Consider the following 21,960-nt stretch of genomic DNA (forward strand, 5'->3'; position numbering starts at 1 on the left):
GTCCCAGTCCTTAGGAGTTCCTGGGCTCAGTGTCCTGTGGCTACTGGTCCAAAGCAGATATCTTCAATTCTGCATTTTGGAATATCTGAATAGGGCACATGGAGATGAAAAAACTTCTGACAAAAAGAGATGTTTCCTCTAGCAGAGATAGTTTCTTCCTTCCTTAAGCACATTTTGTGTGTGCATAGATAGTTTTTCAATGTTTTTCTTTGGAAAATTCAGAATGAATTCAGGCAACTCATTTATATAATAGAAATATGGATAAGAGTCTGTTTCTGGAAATTTAAATCCATTTCCTTTTCCGAGAAGCAAAAGGAAGCAAACTTGTTTCTTTTGGTGTGAGTTTAACAGAATTGATGATTAATGCTGCTAATACTTCCCCTGTGTTGCCATGGGAACTCCCTGTAGTTGTCTCACTACTGTTAAAGTACAGGTCTACTCTTCAGGGTGCTTGTGGAACCAAATAACACTGACCTGTAGTCAGACTTCCAAAGGTAGCAGTGGTATGAGCTAATTGCTGAAAAATAAGTCTAGTGTATGCAATACTGCAGATGTATGAAAGAAAAAAAACAAAAACAAACCTTGATAAACTCTGTTTTTAAATAACTCTCCGCCCCCAAAGAAAGCAGGCAATTTTCTCTTTATTTCCTTAGAGGCCAGCATAGAGCAGGAAAATATAATTTTCAACCAGGTTTTTGTATGATGTGCCAAAGCTTTAGGATCTAATGTTTGTACCATGCTGTACCAATGCATTTAGGACCTTGGGTTAGCCTTTTTTACAAACTATTGAAGAGATTCTATAAATCTCCTAAATCTGAGTTTGATTCTTTTAGTTGGCAAAGGAGGTAATACATCATGGTGCTGAAAAAAATAAAAGCCTTGGCCCTTCTTCTACTGATCTAGGGCACAATTGAAGGCAGCAATTTATCCTGCTGGATAAAAGAAAATATGAACTGAAATGAATGCATTTTGTTGTTTCTGCCTGTTGAGTTCTATCTGTAACCCTTCATGAGCTAGCATCCTAATGTAAAATCATAATTTTCTTTAATACCAACACTTCACAGAAAATGGCAGCAAGATATTAAATGTCAACTGAACTTGAACTGTCCTTTCAAAACTGTGTAGATTAGCTGTTCAGGTGTTCTGTTTTTTCTTGCAGAATGGAAACTGGAGAACTTGAAGAGGCTTGATGTCAATCAGGTATCAAATATACCTAATTTAATAGTTCATAAATTTTCACCTTACATTTTGAGTTTTGTGTGATTTAAAGTAATTTACTTAATTTGAATGATCAAACCGATGTACCGTTTCCCTAGAAATGGGAACTGCAATGACATAATGAGGATGTTTAAATTGCTTGTTGATGCCTGACAGCTGCACACAACTTCTCCTGAAGATGCATTATTGCACCATTTATTAAAGTGATCCCATACAGCTGTAGGGAGAGTGCAGTAAAATATACCAAGTCCCCCAAGCTGCTGTTACTGAATGAAAATAATTTCTTGCTGTAGTGGTAAACTGTGGGGTTTTTCATCTGTGATTGTGGCCCAAATATTTTGCAATTTAGATAATTAGTACAGTAAAGGGAGAAAATAAGGTGAACAACTTATCCTTTGATCCTAAATCAGTCAAGCTTTTTTAAACTGTGGCGCTTCATCATCCTACAAAACCCAATATATGAATAACAGACTCCAAACCTACTCAACAAGGGAAATAGTCTCATGCTAGGAGGTTCAAATTGGGAATGTTCTGGATCAACTTCTTTAAGCAACGCCCTGGTAGAAAACTAGAGATTAGTTTTCCTTTCAAGGTTGGTAGGAGTAATGGCAATATTGTTTTGAAACTGTATAGAAGATTCTTGAGTATTACTTTGTTCTGGATAATGGAGTTCTCACAGACAGAGCTTTTGTCCTGTAGCATATGTGGGAATATGGGTAAAAATAGCAAACAAGACTTCTAATTATCATTACACTCCAAGTGTATTGTTCTCTACAAATAATAGTTTGGAGTCTGCCCAATACATCTGAGGCTGTAGCAGAGCCTGTGGTTTCAGTTTAGTTTCTTCAGATTTATGCTGGAGAAACAAAGAATTTTGGTGTGTAGCTTTATATTAAAGGAAAATATAAACCTTGTAAGAGGCAGTGTTTATTATCACAAGTAGAAGGAAATGGTAACTTATTTTATGAGATGCCTTGGTGTAGGTTCAAGGGCCTTTCTGAGGTCTGACTGGACATTAAAAAACTGCAGAAACTCTCCCTGAAGGGGAGAAGGCGAGTAATCAGTGCTGTGAAAGCCTGGGATAAAGAATGTTGTGAAGAGCAGTATGTCCAGTATACTGCTTAAAACTGTAAATATTAAATTAGTTCTTTTGGTCATATAAATAGTCATAAAAAGTGGTATGCCTCTCTGAGTGCAGTAAAGGAGGTGCTGAATTCCTGCAAATAAATACTGGCATAGTTATATTTGCTTTTTAAATGAAACATATTTTTTGAAACTTGATCAGCAGTGGAGCTTCACATTTTGAATGCCTCAACTACTGGAAACTAAAAAACCAAAAAACTATAAAGGAGAGTTGTATGTATAACTTGGTAGTATTACAGAATTAACTTTTGCAAATGCAGATATGTTAAAATTAAGCTGAATTTATTAGCTCTAGAGGCTGAAACAATGTTAAAATGGGAATGCTTCTGTTTGCACAGGCTGATATAGCACCACTGATGGCTTCCCTTATTGGTGTGCCTTTCCCCCTGAACTCTGTGGTAAGAAGTACAAATGTTTTTCTATGTTATAAAGGTCTGTTCACCATAGAGGAAGAGGTATTGGGGGCAAGACTTGAGGTGTGTGGGAAGGATTACAGGTTTGTAGAAGTGTGCTAGGGTGTGAAGACTGCTTGTAGTTTTAGTTTTATGTGTGTATCTTTAATTTAGAGTACAAACTTAAATGTATTTTAATTGGAATGGCAGCTGGTCCTTTTGTAATCTGCAACTTTATACTCTTGAGCCATATAAGAGTTTTTTGTTACTTTGTTTTTAGGGATGGTAAAAATGCAATATGGTTTGAATAACACATGATTTTGATCATGAAAGCTAAACCTGTAAACAAGCCAGTTCCTGCAACTTAATGTTCAGTTAGTTCTTGATTAAACTAGTGCACTTTCCTCAGATGTTATCTTGTGCCTCTAATTTAGTGAACAGTGAGATGGCTTTTTCTTTTAATTTCTCTCATGTATTATTACATAGTCCAAAAGTTGCCTCATAAATATCTAATTGACAATTAGCATGTCATTAGTGTTCCGTCATGCTGCTAGTTTCACATACAGAACACCTATTTACAGCATGGTTTTTGAAATATTTCTTCTGGAGACTGCCCCAGGAATTGTCCCTTTGTCCTGCATTCTTTGCTGGTCATGTGAGGAAAGCTGCCCAACACAGGGTGTCATGGGAACTGCTCCCTTTCCTACCAAAAGTACTGGGTTGAGGCAGGCCCAAGTGAGGCTTTGGGTGGAAGACTTTTAAGGATATTAAAAATGGCTTCTGATTAAAGATGGAGTTTATATTATTTTATAGTATATAGTTTAGTAACAACTTTTGTTATTTGTGTTTTTTTGCATTCTGTTTTTTGCAAGCTGAGATATTACAAACAATCCCTGTGATGCTGCAAATCTGTGTGAGAAGAGTATTTTCAAAGGAGTTGCATGAGTTATTTCAGCAGTAATTTGAAGTATTCTTACTGCTTAATTGGCCAGCATTTCAGTTAAGAGAAATTACTGTTATTTCATTTAATTTTCCTTTATTTATTATGTGTGTTTTTCTTCCTTAGGGAATTCTGCCTCTGGAGTATCTGAACAGTAGTGCTCTTTTCAAAGCAGAGAGCATGTTTACCAACGCTGTTCAGATTCTTGAGCAATTTAAGGTACCAAACATATGGTAAAAAAGCCCAACTTATTTGAATAGTTGTTGCTATTTGTAAAATAATTGTATGACTTATCCTATACATAGTGTGCTAAATTGAAAGGATTAAAATTGAATGCACATTCATTTGATTGCATAGCGGTGAGACTTACCTGAAGAAGTTTCAAAGACTTTAATAAACAGTTTTGGTTGTTTTTTTGTAAGGAGAATGAGCAACTTTTTTCTTGCTTCTTAACAGAAATGGTGAGTTTTCTTGGTGCTAATGTAAACCTACTTGCAGTATGTAGGTAGAATAGGAATGCTGGTACAGGGGAAGGGAAATAATGCCTTTTCAATGGGGGCTGGGAGACAAGGCCTTAAATCAGGGTCAGTGCACAAACAGATCAGAAAGGTAATAGGCTCCTGTGCATTAAAGAAATTAAATTAGTAGCCTAATTAACTTTTAGCTAATGCTGTTATATCTGTTGTTTTGCTTTGCAAGTGTTCATCTCTGGCTTCTGTCTTGATTCATTTAATATTGGATATTACATTATGAGGACACATGAGTGGTCCAAACAAGAAAAAGTTCTTGTTTCACTAAGCAGTGGAGTGAGGAACTGTCCAAAATCCCAGTTTTGGCAAAGCATAGAAATGCTCTGAGGGAAAACTGTCTTGCAGAGATAGAAGCTGAGACACAAAAGGACTGTTATCCTGTCTGGAAATTCATGTCCTGATGGTGAAACTATGAACTAGCATGAGATGACCTCCACAAGATTAGCACCTTCAGCATGTTCTGTCCCTTTCTGAATGCCAGATTCACAAAGGTGTGGGTACCAGGGTGGCAGTCAGCAGCAGAGTCAGTTTCAAAAATATGATGGAGAGCTGACATGCATCAGGGAAAGTGGCTGGTGGGGTTGGACGTGAAATTTCAAGCATGCTGATATCACCTCTGCAGCTGGAAGATCTCTGCTTTAAGAATTAAGGATGACTCAGCTCTTTTCACTTAAATTGGCATCGTGAGATTGCGGATGTGATTTCCTGAACCTGAGAGAGTTTCAAGCTCTCAGAGGCTCTCAGATCTGTTCCCAAGGAAAAGTCTTTTGGGGACTTTTTTCTCTCTCAAGGACTATTATGAAAACAAGGTTTTAGTTTCCCAAAACAAAGACACGGATGTTCTGAGAGTGTTTTTCTCTTGTCCCACCAATGGGATGAAGGAGGTGTTGTTCCTTGTACCAATCAGTTTGACCTGTATCAGAACACCTTATAAAAAGGGTTGAAATCCCTGAAATAAAGGCTTCTGCCTCCTGAAATAAACCTCTGCTGTTTGTGATTGAACCCTTGCTCTCTACTTCGTGTCCGCTAAGAACAGGAGATGATTTTAAAAATGAAGTAGTTCTGCTTCTCCTTTCCTTGGAGCATACTTTTGTTCTGTTGTTCTGCAGTGCTATGTTATCGTTGTTGTTGTTGGCTTGTTTTTAGCCAACAGTTTGTTTTGGAATGATCCTGTCTGAATTTCCTGTATGTTTCACTGCTGAAGCAGAAATAGTACTCTGGCTTAGACATGCCAAATAGATTTTCACTTTTCCTGTGGTGGACTGACCTGACCACAATTTGTGCTCCCTGGAGATGATGCCATGGATGAATAGAATGAAATGTGTGAGTTGCTACTTCTAGCTGTCAGATTTTACAAGTAGTGTGCTTAGGAAGCTCCTGACTGCACATTGTGCCAACAGTCAGACTTGAGTCAGGCAGCTGCAGGAGGCCTTCAGGATATTTTGGAGGACTTTGGGCAAAGTGGCTCTGATGGCTTCAAAACCTTTTATTTTTGTCCATGTGCTGGTTAATTGATTTACAGCATTGCTTTGGCAGTATTTGCTGCAGTGTACTGGTGTCTGTCTGGCATAAATGGTGCTGGTTTCATTGAGGGAGGTTATCACTGAAGCCTGGTAGCACTTCTACCCATATCTTCTTTGTATCCTGCAAACTGTAAAAGTCCTTCTGAGAAAAGCAGTGGCTGGAGCATGGTTTATTTATTTACTTTAGAGCAGGCCCGAGTTTCCAGGAATTCCGAGGAGTTGTGCATACTGGAGTATAGCACCCAGTTTCATGGACAGCATATTGGCATTGTGTCTTCATTCATTTTCCAAAGTCCTAGAAATCTGTGATTTTTTTTGTCGTTTAGTTCCTGATACAATATTTAGTCTTGTTGCAATTTGCATGTAATGATTTAATGCTGTTTTGTGCAGGTTAAGATGAGTCAGAAAAAGGAAACCACATTGTCATTTCTGTTCACACCATTCAAGTAAGTGTCTGTAAAAATTATGTATTTTTTACCTGTTTGTCTTATCACTTGCTTTGGTATTTCAGTGAGCTGCAACAACACATTCAGTCTCCTAAGTCTTTTTTTAGATGGTAGTGTTTATCTGACTATGAAACTTTGCACTAGAACTCTGTGCAGTTAACTGCTACTTCTCACCAGAAATTTAAGATAGATTTAATTTTCAAAATCTAACATTTAAATTTCCATTAAGGGTTATTTAAAAATGCCTTTTCACCAAGAGCAGCTGTTTTCCTCTAGGAAATAGAACTGATGTTAATTAAGATCTTTAAATCATAGCAGCAGTAAAAAGTAGAGTCCCTTCCTGAGAAGTATGTTTATTGTTAAAGATGATTGCTGTCTGTCTGAACAGAGAATTGCTGTGTTATTTTATACCTCTCTCTCCTTCAAAGGGAAAGGTTCAAGACAGTCTGTGAGACAAAAGTCAAGTTAATCTTGGGCACATAATGAATCCTTTAGAACAAATTTTGAATGACAGCTGCAGTATCAAAGAATTTACTGATCTGTATGAAATAAAATGCCCATATGGAAAGGATGGCCAGTCCTCTTTGATAAATGACTATTAGTTTGATATCACAGCTATTTCAATTTTACCTTTCCTAGAGAAATAAGACTGATTCTATAAAATAGGATGTGCTTTTCTTAATGGTATATTTATCTTTAAATGAACTAAATATTACCAATTGCTTTATGGATTGCTGTCTTTCCTGTTTTATGATATGTTGGATTGTTTTAAGTGGAAATGCCAGAGGCATTTATCACTTTGAAAAAGCAACTAAAACTTGATATAAACATATTGTTACTTTGGTATGATCCACTGCAAAAATAAATTAATTTTCTTTATATACTTTTCAAATTTTTCTGAATCAAAATTTGGATTAATAGTTGTTCCAGGAAAGGTTTTTATTTGAGGCCAAAATAGTTCCTTGGATGGAGTGATAGATGGAGTGATGTACCTCGCTTATCAGAGAGAAGCAATAACTATTTCACAATGTTTGATAGTAAATGCGACAGTGGTTAGCAAGATTCCGTGGCAAAGTACACTTGATTATTTACTGTGTAGAGGATGGGACAAATAAAGCTGTCATGGAGACCCTCCTGTTGAGTTGTGAGATTCAGAAAAGACCCCTTTACATTCTAACCTCCTTCTCAGAGGGAGTTGAGGTGCAGCTGGGTCCAGACTTGATCAGTGGTTTGTGTCTAAAGGATTATACATGCGCAAACAAAACTTTGTGTTAGTTAGCTAGGGTTCTAAGTTTGGCATGATTTTAATCACTCACCAAGGGTCTGTTATGGCAAGGAATCTGTCAGCCTTGAGGAGTGGCCAGTGGGAGTGGGGAAGGCAGGGAATCCACTGCCATGGTGAATTGCCTTACGGGAATGTTGTGTGGGTGGAGACTTTCTTTGTGGCTTCAAGATGATGTCGTTTACTCATTCTAGGAAAGCAGAAAAAGACTCATACCATGGATGGTTGTGCCCTAATGTAAATACTCACCCACAGTGTGTTGGGGGTAGTTTGGCCAGATTCTGACTCATCTTCACAGCTCTCCTTGACTTTCAAAGCTTGGCTCATGTCTGGGAAGCTACCAAGGGGTCTTGTCCAGCCTCTTACTAATAGTTGGGATGAAATGGTCGAACACAAACTTATATTTAAACAGTAACAATGAGTAACTTTCTAGTGCTCCAACTTGCAGGAACCAAAGGGAGACTGAGGGTAGTTTTAGGCATGACCTGCCTATAGATCCATCCCCTCTTTCACATGCAGATGACTGAATGTGTGTGCAGTGAACACAAGCCTGAACTTCAGCTGCAGGTGCATTAGTATAATGCAAACCACATCTGTTCTTCACATAAGTGATGCTTGAATCTGAATAGAGAGAGGGAAATTCATGCATCCCCTTCTGCTGTCTTTGCTGAGATGCTTTTTTGGTGGTAGATAAAACAGTGTAGAAGGGAATGGTTACTTTTTCAGGAGAAGTTAAAAATGCAAAGGTGGGGACACCTACCTGGAGCAAGAGAAGTATTAGTGTGCTGTGCTGTGTTTCATGGTAATTGTATGGAGGTTGTGTTCCTGCATAGCTGTAGCAGGACCAGTCAGCTCAGGTTTAATGTCAGGTTTAACCCTGATCTGTATTAACTTATGGTTGGCCTTACCTGCTGCTGCAGCTGAGCCCTGCAGTTCTGTGCCCTGTTTCTGCACTACCATCCTTTCATTCAGACACAAATAACTTCTTCCACCTCTGTTCATTTTCAGTTGTTGTACAAAGGAGTTATACTCTTATTTAATCCTTCTGGTGCCTGAAGTATGTAACTTGAAGCTCACAAAGTGTGTGCTCCAGCATATGATGCTTTCTTCCTTCATAGTTTATTGGAGGTTAGTGAAGTGTAATTCAGTCTGAAGTGCTTTGGGATCATGAAGTTATGCAGAAAATATTAAATATTTTGTTTTTCACTATTACAGATTTTGTGTTGTTTCAGCAACTTTGTGACCTGAAAATGAACAAAGATATCTGTAAGAACTGAATTTCTTAAATTATTTAAAGATGTAGTTGAATAAATTCTGTATAATAGAAATGTAGATATGAGCTCCAGAAGAAATCTGAGTCTAGAATTTCAGATTGGGACAATCTGGTTTTAGAGGTGCAATTACTAATGAATATGTAGTTTTCAGAGTAGGGGGAGAGGAGAGGATATATTCACAATGTGTCCTGTAGAAATTGCAACTTAACAGAAACTTAACCTGGACCTAATTTTTCAGTCAGAAATAGCATTAAAAGCTTTGTTTTAATATTCTGAGGGAAAAAATCCTGTTTTCTGGTTTGATTTTCAGGTGTTTTATTACTGAGTGAGTAGAAAACTGTTCATGACCTCCAGCTGCAGCGACTCAAAAACTAGTGTTTGAGTTGTATGTTGAATATATTGCACCAAAAGCATTAAGCTAGTGCACACATATATATGGATAAAATTAGCCTATTTTTGAAGTTGGCAACAGAGGAAGAATATGGAATTGGTATAAAGTTTTTGATTTCCACAGGGAATCTCATTTCTAGCAGAAGTGTGGCAGGCATAGTGGAGAGGAAATGAAGGAGGCCAGTAGGTATGTGCCCTTTCCTACTTGGATATAAATTGCATCTCTCTCTGAAATCCATCTGTCAGATGTACAGTGATGAGAAGGAGGATGGAGCTGGTCATTGTGTTATCTGATAGGAACTTCAATAGTGTCTACTTGACCAGGCTTGAGGCGGGTTAGAGTTTAGATAGCTCTATCTATTAATAAGGATATGTCTGGCTGCCAGTACTGCCATTTCTGCTCTATCAAAGTGCCTTCATCAAGGAACAAATCTGGGTAAAAGTGTATCCTTAGGCTACTTGTGAAACTGTTGAAAATACATTTCAGAAACTCAGCTCCAAGTGTTTGAGTCTACAAGGCAAGGTGCAGTATCCCTTGTTGATACTGACTACTTACCTGCACTTCCAGTTGGATATATGAAAAGTTACTATCTGAAATTTCTTTCCCACTTCCTTTCTCTCACTACCTTTTTTTTCCCAACTACAAAAGACATATTTTCAAAAACCATTTACTTAGCAAAATAAGAGACTTTTCTCAGAATTCTGAGAAGAAAAGCACCATGGTTTGACCTTTATGTGTAAGGAAAGGAGATGCCAAGATACCAGATGCTTTGAAGGAAGTGAGAGGACAAATCTGAAGACTGCTGACAGAGGAAAACTGATGTCCAGGATAGTGAACTATCTTAGTTTCTGACCATTTGATGTCCCTTAGAGTATTTGCCAAACTGGCACAGCTCAAAGAGAAATGTGCCAAGGGGCCAGATGCTACTGTTGCAAAATCATTCCCAAATTTGGCATCTCAGGCCTGTGGAAGTAATCCTACAAGAAGTATCAGAAGGACAGTGTGGTATGGTGAGTAAATGGTGCATCAGTGTTGCCCTAAAATCTGCATAACCAATTAGTGCAATTTTATTGTCCCAACAGGTACAAGAGATTTAAGATAATAAATGAGTCCTTTTGCATAGTCCTGGTGTACCCAATGCTTTCAGGAATGGCTGTGCTTCCAGCTGTTCAGGTTCTGGTGCCTTACAGTAAGATGCAGGAGCAGTAGTTTAAGAACTACCATACAAAAAAGGAGTCCAAGAGATGAACAGCTTAAGTATAATCAGTGCTTGCTTACTGCTAGCTGTGCTTTTTTATTGAATGTCTTGAAGTTTTTGTCAATAATGGTTGGGGTCTTTTTAGCAGGAAATAGAAATTTGACTTTAAATAAGCTATCTTCTAGATATTGAGCTGTCTTCTTATATATGAAAAATCCCATACCAACTTATACGATGTTTTAAAAGTAACCTAATTGTCTGAATGCTACATATTAATCATACCAAATAATTATTGTGCATAACCAAGTTATAACTTGCATATTTATATAGGCAGTCACTGCATTTTCAATGTGCAGTGTACAGCTATTAAATAAAAATGTACTTCTCACCATATGAGAGTGTAACTCTTCCTTTGCTCTATCCTCTAGTATGAATTGAGATATAACTCCCTTAAACATTTGTATGGACTTGGTGCAAGGAAGTATCAATCATGTGGAGACTGAGTATTTCCACATAATTGCACATTATGTATTTTGTCAGTGATAGAAAAGAAAATAGAGTGTAGAGTGTCTTTGAAGATTATAGAAACTTCAGAAAACTGCCATGTGCACAAATCCCTCTTTTCTTCCTTTCTCTGATGACTGGAGATACAGTACTACATTGCTCGCTCTGTGTGATGGCTTTTCAAAACTTAAATAATAGATATTCCCACAAAATTGACATTTGGATCAAAGTGAAGCAAGTGATTTCTTTTCCACCATTGAGCAAGGCAGGGTTCCTTAAGATGTCAGTACATCGTTTGAAACATACCATTCTTGTTTTATTTAAAGAAATTACATTTATTGAAATAACCTGTAATATGTAAGATATTTGTGACACATGTGATAACGCTTGCAAGAGCAAACAACAAGCATTGAATGCCAAGAGGAAAGGGTGAAAATCTTGCAGTAGGGAAGGATAGTCTAATAGTGGTTATTCTCCCTGCACATTTGTTGGAATGCTTTGTGTCATCAGAGGACCTTTTATTTAGCAGAAGCACTGATTTATCTGCAAAGAGACTTCAGCCCCTTCATCCTGTGGTCAAGAATGAAGGACCAGCAGCTTCTATCAATTCCAGGTGAACCCTGGAAAGGCAGCCAGCTTTTCCCTTTGTCCACTTTGTCCCCATTGTGTTATCAGGTGTGAATCTAGGGACAGGGCTGCTACTGGGACTGCTGGCACAAGATGGGCCGGTGTGGTTACCTTTAGCCTGCTGGTGTTGGGAGGCAGACTGGCAGCCCTCTTCCCTCCACTCTTGGCTTTAAGACCCTGTGTATATACATCAAAAAACAGAACTGCAGTGCTGTAGAGACAAAGTGCTCAAATGAAAATAATGGGTTTGTATTATTTTTTACAAAAAGCCCTCCTGATTAAATAGTAAAGGTATTATCTCTTCAGGGTAAAAGCAATGCCTGTTCTTTGGCAAAAATGTCAGCTTCTTTCTCACTGAATGGGCCATGTCTGAAGCACAGTGCTGCTCAGGGAGGATGCAATCCTCTTAGAAGGTAGACATCCTGCTGGTCTTGAGTTTCAGCAGTGCACTCAGGAGCTTTTAGTTTGAACATGAAAAGCTGACTGGCAGCGGCTTCTGCGCAGGAGGACTGGATGTAATTGGATTTACTGTCAAGTAGGAAGTAGGTAAGGTCTTTAGAAGGAACTAAAAGGCTGGTGCATAAGATAAAATATCACAAGATTAATGTACATTTCTCTATTTCCTTGTATTAAATCCTTTTGGCCTTTTCGTGGAACTTGTGAGGCTTTGTGCAATGTCGGTGAGGGAGGATTTGCAGCCGGTGGTAGGAGGGGATGGACACAATGCTCTGCTCTGGGGCGCGAGGTAAGGGGCAGAGTACAAGGCTTTTTCTGGATCTCAGTAAGAAAGGCCCAATAACAAATAGCTTAATAAAATAGCCATTTTAATGCTATAAAATGAATGGGAGATAGCAAGTAAATCATACATCCCTTCAGGTGCTGGGTAGCCTGTATCTGGGGAGTGTTGGATCAGTTTTCTGACAGTGCCACACAGGTGCTGGCTGTGGAGATGTTCCCTTGTTTTGGTCATTCAAGCTGCTGTATGATTTTCTATCAAGAAATCAACTCTGGTGATAATTTCTACTGTCAGATGGAAAGGAGGTTCACATGAGAACTTCTTGCAGCTCTTACATGCATGAGGATAGGTAGGCAGTGTAATCCCTTCTATGGCGTGGGAATTGCCTGCAGGCTTCTCTGTTCCTACCAGCTGACTGGTAGGATATGTAAGATATCCTTACCAGCTGACTGGGTCTGTCCCATGGCCAAGGTATTTGGGCACCACAGGCCTGGGCCTGCTTTTAGGGTATGTGGATCATTGACTCCTTGATGTATGATGGTCTTCTGGTCAGGATCTGTATGAGTAGTGTCCCAGGCATGTTTTGGTGGCCATGGGGCCCTGCTAGTAGGTACTTGCCCAGCGCAGCACAAGCTGCCTGGTCTGGATGCAGCTGCTTGAAAAATGGTCACTAGAGTTTAGGATGGGCATGTAGGATTGTGGAACTGAAGAGGAGCTGTGGTATATAACATACACACATAGCCACAACACTGCAGATACCTAGATCCAGCTCATTGTCATAAATCATACACAAGTCTTTGACATAAATCATTGTGTGTCTTGCAGAGGTGAGGACCCACTTGCAGCATTGACAGGGTGTTGTTACGTAAAGTCAGCACATATCCCTCCCCTGTAGTACTAAAATAGAAGAGACTTGAAAAATGGTGCCTTTCTTTTCCTTCAAGGATCTTCCACCTTCTCTGAAAAGTAGTTTCCCTTTCCAGGGCTGCGGAATCATGTCCTGCTATGACTTTCCGGACAAAATCCCTGCTCTTAGAAGATCCCTGCAGCCAGCTCCTCAATTCTGCTTTAAGAGTGCCAAAGGGACAGTTTCAGAGTGTGGCCTCCTCCCTTCTGGCCTCTGGTTCTCTGAAGCTCTTGCCATGGTAGTTTACATGCAAAATATGCTGTGTGCAGCCCAGTTACCTTAATTGCTTCTCTCTTCAGTGAATTGGTAGCTGGCAGTTTAGTTGTCAGTTCCTTTTTCTCTCATCTTTGTTATCTAAAGGATTTACATAAATATCCTAAGGCAGTATGCTGTTGAATATGCTACATCAGGGATTCTGATTTGTGAATATTAAAGGCTGTTTTAATTTCTGAGACTTGACAGGCCAGGGTTAGAGCATTAGCAGTCAGACCATTTCCTGCGGGTTCACTGATGCCCTGCTGGCCTCCTCTGCATGTTTGTGTAGGTGATGAATACAAAAGCGCAGATGTACTGACAGGCTTCTGCAATGTGTCAGCAAATAGACTTTTTGCTACCTTTGGCCTGTGGAAATGTGTGTCCCCTCCTTTCATTTCGTTAAGCTTTAAAGAGCAAAAACCTCAGAACTTAAAAACAGAAACCTCTTATTGACTTTCTTAATCCTTTCCTTTCTTTTGGAATGCCAGCAGTGCTTTTTAATGCTTCTTAAAAGAAAAAGGATAATTGAGTTGCAAGGATAACTTACTACAACCCTACAACTAGACTTCCTGACTAAAAATTTAATACAGTAGCCAGAAAATCCAGAAATACAGAAACCCACTTAAAATTTATTCCCTCCAAAACTGAAAGTCCTGGCAGTGGAACAGCAGGAGCAAAGAGATTAGATTAAGTTGGGATAGGGAATATTATGGGTTCTGGGCTTTATGAAGCTGCAATAAACCCTTCAGTGTAGGCTTATGTAGAGCACATTTTCTTTTAAAAAGCATAATTTTAGTATACTAAAACTGTGGCTGTAACTTTTAAAATCTGTAATCAGCATGCATCTTCTAATTATGAAAATGAAGTTTTTTAGGACTTGCTCTTTTTGCAGCTTGCTTGAAAATATTTTAATAAACTAGTAAAATTAAGGCCTTCTAAACAGATTAAGAATCACTGTGTTACCCACTAAATTGTTTAGTATTTGAAGCTTCACTCTTTGATCAAAACTAAAATGTATGCAAAGGATTGTCTCTTTATCTCATAGTACATGCTTTCAATCTGTCTTTGGCAGATACTAAGAACAGTAAAAAAAAAAAAGATGTGCCTCTGAAAAGGCACATCTAAAGAACTGGAATTGACTTCATTTTGAAAAATGCATTTTAAAGGCTTCTGGCCTTTAAAATTCATGTAAATAGGTAATTTGGTGAGGTCAATAGAACTGTAACAGCTTTCTTTTTCCTGATTATCGCCCCAGGTAACATCATGTACTCTGTATTGCACAGAAAGTTCAACAAAAAGGATATATCATAGTTCCAGACTTTGATTTTTGAAGTATTTGGTCAGTTTTTCACATTTTGTTAAATGAACTCAGTCTTTGCATCACTTGCCATTCATTGTCTTTGTGATCGTTCTCTGCTGTTGATGAAGTGGGAAGGTTTTCTCTTATGCATTTTATTCAGCTCCTACAAAACTGTGCAGAGTACTTTGAAAAGTAAACAGAAAACAGGAGAATGAAAAAGTTGGGTTCATTTGTGATTGCACTGTCATCAATATTAAGTCTCTGCACCCATAGGTTGCTAACTGGAGTGATTTTTAGAACAGAAAAAAAGTGTGCAGTCATGTTTCTGCCACATTAATAATGTTGAATGCAGAAAGATCTGTGTCTCTACTCTCCCATTACCCACCTGATGCTGGGTGCCATCCTGTTGTGCTTTGGGGATGTTTGAAGGTAGCCCTCATGACATTTTTGAAGCCTGTTGCTGCACTGGCTCAGTTGGTTTTGCTTAGCAGCCCTGCAAAAACACCAGGCCAGACTTCAATCTGCATTTTCAAGATGACATTTTTCCAGCAGTGGATCAAATTATTGCTTTGTGGATCAAAGCGGTAATAGTGGGTCCTGTAAGTACTATTTCAGCTTCTTGAAGAACTGCTGGAGTGGAAGCCATCTCTTCTCTGTAGTATGGCCCACTCACAGAGGGGTGTGTGGCAACAGAGTTTGAGCATACTCAGCTGATTCTGTTGCTGGCAATTTCTCCCATGGGGAGAGAGCAGAGAGGCCCTGGCACCTGCTCCCAGCAGTGTCTGGATGGCAGAAGCTTTGGATGCTCTGCAGGGTGGATGGTGCCCATAGACATGGGCAACTTTATCCTGGGGTGATTTATTTCAGCTTGCAAATCACTCAGGTACTAGGGATCTTCTTTTTGGAGAAGAGGACAAGAACCTGCAGTTACTCATCATTTTGGCAGAAGAGGTTGCTGGAGTTGTTTGGATAGTGTCAGTCTGATGGTTCTATTGCTGCTAACAGCTCTAGATTTAGGAATTTCATAGCAAAGCATGTGAAAAGCTCTGCTTTATGTGGTGTTTAAAGGAGGGTCACCTATACAAAATCCTATTCTGCTTTATTCGAGTGGCCTTTCTCCATCATGGGGTTGTCAAGGGGGTCAAGGGATGTGTGTCCATATCCTTTAGCTTTTCAGTTTTGCATCAACAGGAGGAGCTGGTGCTTTCCTCCCTATCTCCCAAATAGCCAATATAAAAAAAGTTAGAAGACTGCTGAACAGCTGCTTCTGATTTGCTGCTGGATAAGGGCCATAGAAATGTGATCACTGTCTCTTGCAAATCTTGCCGCTCTCAAAGAGTTGTAGGATGTGATTTTCTTTTTTTTTTCTGATGGGGAGAGTGAAAAGGCAGCGATAAAAGGGTGTAGATACACGAGCTGACACAGTCAGGTGCATGGGGTTCCTGAGTGTGTAATAGTGAAGCAGCTGAAATTAATTTGTTTTCATCTAATAATGAGCTAGGCAAAGATCTCAGTCTTTCTCTTTGTGCATTTCATTTGCAGGTCTGTGGTGCTTCCTTGACTCATTATTAGATCTGCAGCATTTTAAGTGTTCAACTTAATACAGACATGAAGGGGTTACTTTTGATAGTAGAATTCTGGAAAATTTACCGTGCAATAAAATTACCATAAATCTTTACCCAAATAAGCAGGCATAATAAAATTAACAAACTAGCAGTGGTGGATACAGATGTATTTGCAAGGCATCTCCTTCTGCTCTGGGATTTTTTATTTCATGGTTTGTCTGTAGCATGCTACCTGTGCTGTTGGGGATGGTAATTTCTGTGGTGTGATGATAAACAAGACTCATTGGCCAAAGAGAGATCCCTTTGACATTGCTATGGTGAATGTAGTTCATCAAAGTCTTGTTGTGAATTGCTGTCAAATAGCTTAGCTTATATGAAGCATGAATGATGTGCTGGAAAGATTAATTTTGTCAGGTATACCTATGACAAGAGTAAGTAACATCTCAGAAGGGAGAGTTTACAAGCACTTGCATGATTAGCCCAATCATCTTGTTTCATAATTAATTATATTTATTCATGGATGAAGCTGTGATTTCTGTCTGGAACCGGGAAGTTAATCTCTGATAGCCATAATGAAAAATAAAATTACTCTTCCAGAACCACCATCATTTTCTGTGAAGCATGTAATCTTAAGTCTTTAGAATCTTGATGGTATTGTGAATGTGTGTTTATAATCTACGTGATCATGGAGTTCTCATTTTTTTCTTTTGAGTTAAACCTCTGAGTACTACCCTTTTCAGTGCATGTGTTTTGCAATGCTTTTAAGAAAAGGAGGACAGAGTTGAGTCCAATGACTGAATTCTCTTTGTGTGTGTCTCTTAATAGGACAGATATTTTTGTGTTACGGAAAAATACCTCAGATTTTACTAGGCAAGGCTATTCGTCTTGTATTTGTTAGAATTGGATTTTGATGGTGGGTAGCTGGCAGGAGCATATACACATACACCCTAGTTTTCCTTCTAGAGTTGAGAATCTTTCTAATAATGATCAGTATGTATCAATGAAGTAGATTCACTTCATTTCTATTAATATTAATTGAATGGATGTGTGTATTAAGTGACCTTGAGAATGCATTGACATTTGCTAGTGCTTCTGGGATGTCGTGTAGTAAAACACCAGGGAAAACTCTGATCAGTTTATTATTTCCTAACACTGTCTTCTACTGGAGACCTTAAAAATAGTTTCAGTTAAAATCAAGTGGTCCTGCCAACAGGCCAAGCTTTAACTTCTCAGATCTAAATTTTCTGTGTGGTTTTGGTTTTTGATAAGTCTTGTAGATTTTATAGAACCAGCATTTCTGAAGTCCATGGGTTTTTCATAGGCAACTTTCCACTTTTGTTCGTGGCTCATCTTTGTCTCTTTATGCATTCTCCTACATCTGGATTTCTTTAAAATCTCTCATCCACTTTGTCAGCTTCAGGAAGTGAATCAGTGTCCTCAATAGATGATAAACTGCTTATGGTGAACTACACCCATTCTTTAATTGAGGGATTATCAGCCTATTTTGTAACCTTTTTAGACTGCTTTAAAATAAAATAATTCTTTAATCACTTCTTTGCTTTTTTGTTTAATACAGAGATAAAAACTGTCTTAAGATGATGATCATTCCTTGCATTTTCATAGTTATATATAAATAGTTCTTAGTTTCTGATGAAATTCATAAATTTTACAAAAACAATTGTTAGACAATTGTAAATTCAACCTCTTGTAAATTATATATATAGAAGTAAGGTAGTATGTGTGTTATGATGTTAACTATTGAAAATTAACAATGCACCTGTCAATGGCAACCCTACTTGACAAAATAATTGCTTTCAGTGTTTGACTTTATCAAAATTTTACTGTTTGAAAACCCCATTTATTCCTTACACCATCCATGTACAGAGATCCTGGGTACTATCCTCTAAGAAGGAATAGGTGTAGACTATTGTTCATTAATAATATAATAATTCAGTGAGAATAAAAAGATAATAAGTGGGTTATAGCTAAATGACTAAAGATATGAAGTAAAATATAATTTTGGCTTGGAAGAAATTTGCATTGAATATGACAAGGATAGAATTCATGGAAAACAGTATGTGTAAAACAATAAAAATGAGCAGGGAACATAGGAACATCTTGAATGCGTTTAAGTCCTAAATAAAGCTTCTGAATATTTATTCCAGATTTTTTTTTTTTTTTAAATCCTTACCTAAAAGCTGAGGAATCTTTTTCTTTTTCCTTTTTTTCTTTTTTTTTCTCCTCCTGTTAATCTCCACACATGGTGAAACTGCCACCTCAAGTGGGTGCTTTGCTCTTGATCCCCTACCAAATAACTTAGGAAAATCTGAGCACCACAGATTTCCTAGAGGCAGTGCTTGGGTCTGGTTTTCCTCCTTTAAGAATTGTTTCTAATTATAGCCCTAAGCCTTTGGAGATGTAAGATTGGCTTCCATAGGGACAAGAGTTTAAATGAAGGTGCAAAAAACACCAGCATTCACTTGGCTATTTTTCAAGCCTGGTTTCTAAAATCCTCTGCTTCCCCCTCAAAGTTAAGGTCATTGCCATGACCTTCTGACCATCTTTTTCTCCCTTTTTCCTTTTCCATGGGACCTATTTCTTCCTACTTGTTTATGGATACCATCCTTCAATTATTTTCTAGATTGCAAATAGACAAACGTTTTCTTAATACTGTTGCTTACTCTTCTCTTACATAAGATTAATTGCTTTTCCAATTACTCAGTGTTTTGAAGATAACCTGCATGATACTGCTGTGCCCTGAACTTAATGAAATAGCATCAAAATATACCAGGATGTTACTACTAATAAAAATTCAGGTTGTTGAGGTGCAGAATACTTGTAATATATTTCATGGCTCAAAGGATGGTGTGTAGGTATTGCTGATGTTGATAGCTGTTTGGGAGCTGCAGGAATGAGCATTTCCATGCAGCAGCTGCATAAAATCAAGACCGGCCCCCGTGGTTCAGCTGAGTGACCACACAGGCAACTGCTGCTGATTTAAATGGTGGGAGTGACCTGATCTGGTACTGCCTGAAACGTGAGGTTGGTGGTCGTGTTTGAGGCGTGTGAGGGAGCAGGTGGGAAGGAGACAGGCATGCAACTGGGCCCTCTTGTGCTGTGGATGCTGAGAGCTGGTGTTGTGCCAGTGCCATGCTGTGGAAGGTGTGAAGGAAACCTGCTGTGTGCATTCCCTGGCTGTCAGCTGTGGCCCATGGTGGTGTGCCTTGGTGCCTGAAATGACAGTGACTGTGTTGTGGCTTATAACTCATCCAGGGTAAGCCTGGGATTCTCAAGCCTGCTGCTGTCCCTAAACATGGAAAGAAAATGGTACAAGAAGAACCAGCTCCTTCTCCCTTCACTTGATGGAGTTTGGTTGATGGGCTTGTTTGTTCTTGTTACTACTTTCTGTAAGGGAAGAATGGTAGCAGTTGTTGAGGTTGATGATCACATTCGTTAAAATCAAAGAGATTTTTATCACTGACCTCAGTGTAGCCAGGTAACTTTGTTATCCTCTGTTCTGGGGACTCAGCTAATAGCTTCTTGAGTGACAGGAGATATGGTCATACTCTTCAAAGAGAAGATTGTTAGGCATCATCTACTGTTAACGTGGAATGTGAGCAAATCATTAAATGCTGTCTTATAAACTGCTTACAGCCATATGCAAACCAATTAAATTGCTTTATTTTTGTAAGTGCCATGCCTCTTGTTCAGAGCAATGGTCAATAATGATGCACAAGGGAGATAATTTTCAGTGCTATTACATGGGATCAACTACATAAAAGAAATGTCTATTAATGCAGAGATTTTGAGATAAGTTAAAAAGCAGCTGTGTTGACATATGTGAAGATGAATGCAGAGGAATAGATTAGTCTCAATTATCTAATTGCTTCTAATGAAGTTCAGAATATTTTGGTTTCATTACAGAGTAGTTCTTTTAATTGCAAAGTTAATTTTTTCTGCTCATGAAATGGTGAAACATTAATATCTCTTTATATTGTTGTACAGACCACTTTCTGCTTCTGAACAGATCAACTTTTTAAAGAAAATAAGACTATATATTCAGCAGCAGAAGTACGATGAAGCGGTAAGTCTGGTTTTGCTATATGTAAATATTTTGTTTTCTTTAAATTGAAATTAACTGAAAAATAAAGCTTTTTTCCTTCCTTATGATGTACATCTCATTAACTCAAAGCCCCACTGTAAGTCTTCAAAATTTTGCATTTTGATACCAATCAATAATACTGACTTGCTGTGTTTTTTCTCATACTTCTTAAACTGCTTGTCACTATTTCATAGTATAATGACACATAGTGTGTGTTTTTATTTTCCACACTAGAAAATGGTAAATTGAGAGATAAACTGAGAAATGTAGTCAATGTTTACACTATTTAGACTGATAGTTGCATGAAAAAAGTGTGATATCACTCCATCATGGATCCTGCTTTACCTGGTTCTATTTTTTTTCACCTGAACCAGCTGTTCTTGGTTTACTTTCACATTTCAGTGTGCCAGACTGGGAGCTGTACATGGAATTACGCTTCCCAGTTCCAGTATTACTTTCCTAAGCATTTGCTAACACTAACTGTGTGACAAGGTACTTGATGGGTGCAGTTCACCAGTGCTTGTATTCTGATGTTCACAGAAAGAATTTGTAGAGCTAAATTATACCAAGAAGTCTTTAATTTTAACAGGTTTAGTTTGGTCATTGATTTCTGTGTTAAAAAATACATGAGAATATTGAATATGTATTATATTTAACCTGCCGGATGCATGGAAGAGTTCCATTATGTGTTAGGTTTCAGTTAATTTTTCCTAATATAATTCTTAGGGTAATAAATTACTATTTTATGTACAGGACAGCTAAATCTATTTTATGCCATTTTTACTTGCTTTGTTGTAAATTGGAAATAGTTCAGCTTAAATAAATAGGTCTATATTGCTGTGGGAGAAGGTTTTCTTTTTGGCTTCCTAATACTTCTACTTAGCTGTCACATTTACTGATAGGAGACATTTTACACATTTCAGGAGTAGAACCTGCGATTTTGTGTTGTTGCTTATATGTAAATTTTACTCTTTCATTTGAGTGCTCCAGGTGTTTAAGTTCACTCCTGATTACTTACACATCAGACTTGTGCCTGTTCCCTGTATATATGTATCCTCTGCATCCTGTATTGCCATGCAGAAAGGTTGTTCCATTCCCAGAACCTGCTGTGTGGATGATTCTTTGCCTGAACAAGGAGTTGAACCTTAACTCTTTGCATTGCAGCTATGCACTCATGATTGTATAGAATAGATGTCTTTTTGGAGTGAGTTTGCCCATTTGCAGACTTGTGATCTCTTCGGTAGTTGCTGTACCTTTTTCTGTTTAATCCCAACTGGACACCTGCACATATAAAAAAAGCTTCATTGTGTATGTTCAGCTTCTTAGTGTACTCTTCCAAATCACACAGACGGGCTTCCCATCTTTGGGTTAATCACAGGGGTCAGCACACCCAAATGACATGGTGGGAAAACCCATGGTCTTTACCATGGTGTCTCCCCAGTGTAGGTATAGAGTGAGGGGACCTGTGATTAGACTGGGTACAACCATTATTGTTTCCAAATGATTTATGTCCTGAGAGCTACAAGCAGCTGCTTTGTAAATGCATCTGAGACTCCAGTTTAGTCTATGAATTCAGTGTTGGTGCTTGCAGTATTAGGTACTACTGAAGTGGAGAACATCAAAACCC

General features: G+C 38.3%; 1 protein-coding gene across 4 annotated transcripts in view; it reads left to right on the forward strand.

The window, feature by feature from the left end:
- The window catches only part of PIGN (phosphatidylinositol glycan anchor biosynthesis class N), a 98,350-nt gene that overhangs the window by 37,623 nt on the left and 38,767 nt on the right, over window positions 1-21,960 (forward strand). For all 4 annotated transcript variants that reach the window (XM_015618441.2, XM_015618443.2, XM_015618444.2 and 1 more), the window contains exons 9-13: window positions 1,160-1,200; window positions 2,700-2,759; window positions 3,820-3,912; window positions 6,137-6,192; window positions 20,237-20,315. In XM_015618441.2, the coding sequence (XP_015473927.1) occupies window positions 1,160-1,200; window positions 2,700-2,759; window positions 3,820-3,912; window positions 6,137-6,192; window positions 20,237-20,315 (329 nt within the window). The remainder of the gene's footprint in view (window positions 1-1,159; window positions 1,201-2,699; window positions 2,760-3,819; window positions 3,913-6,136; window positions 6,193-20,236; window positions 20,316-21,960) is intronic.

The sequence above is a fragment of the Parus major genome, chromosome 2 (assembly GCF_001522545.3).
Source record: "Parus major isolate Abel chromosome 2, Parus_major1.1, whole genome shotgun sequence".
In the NCBI taxonomy this organism is placed as follows: Eukaryota; Metazoa; Chordata; class Aves; order Passeriformes; family Paridae; genus Parus; species Parus major.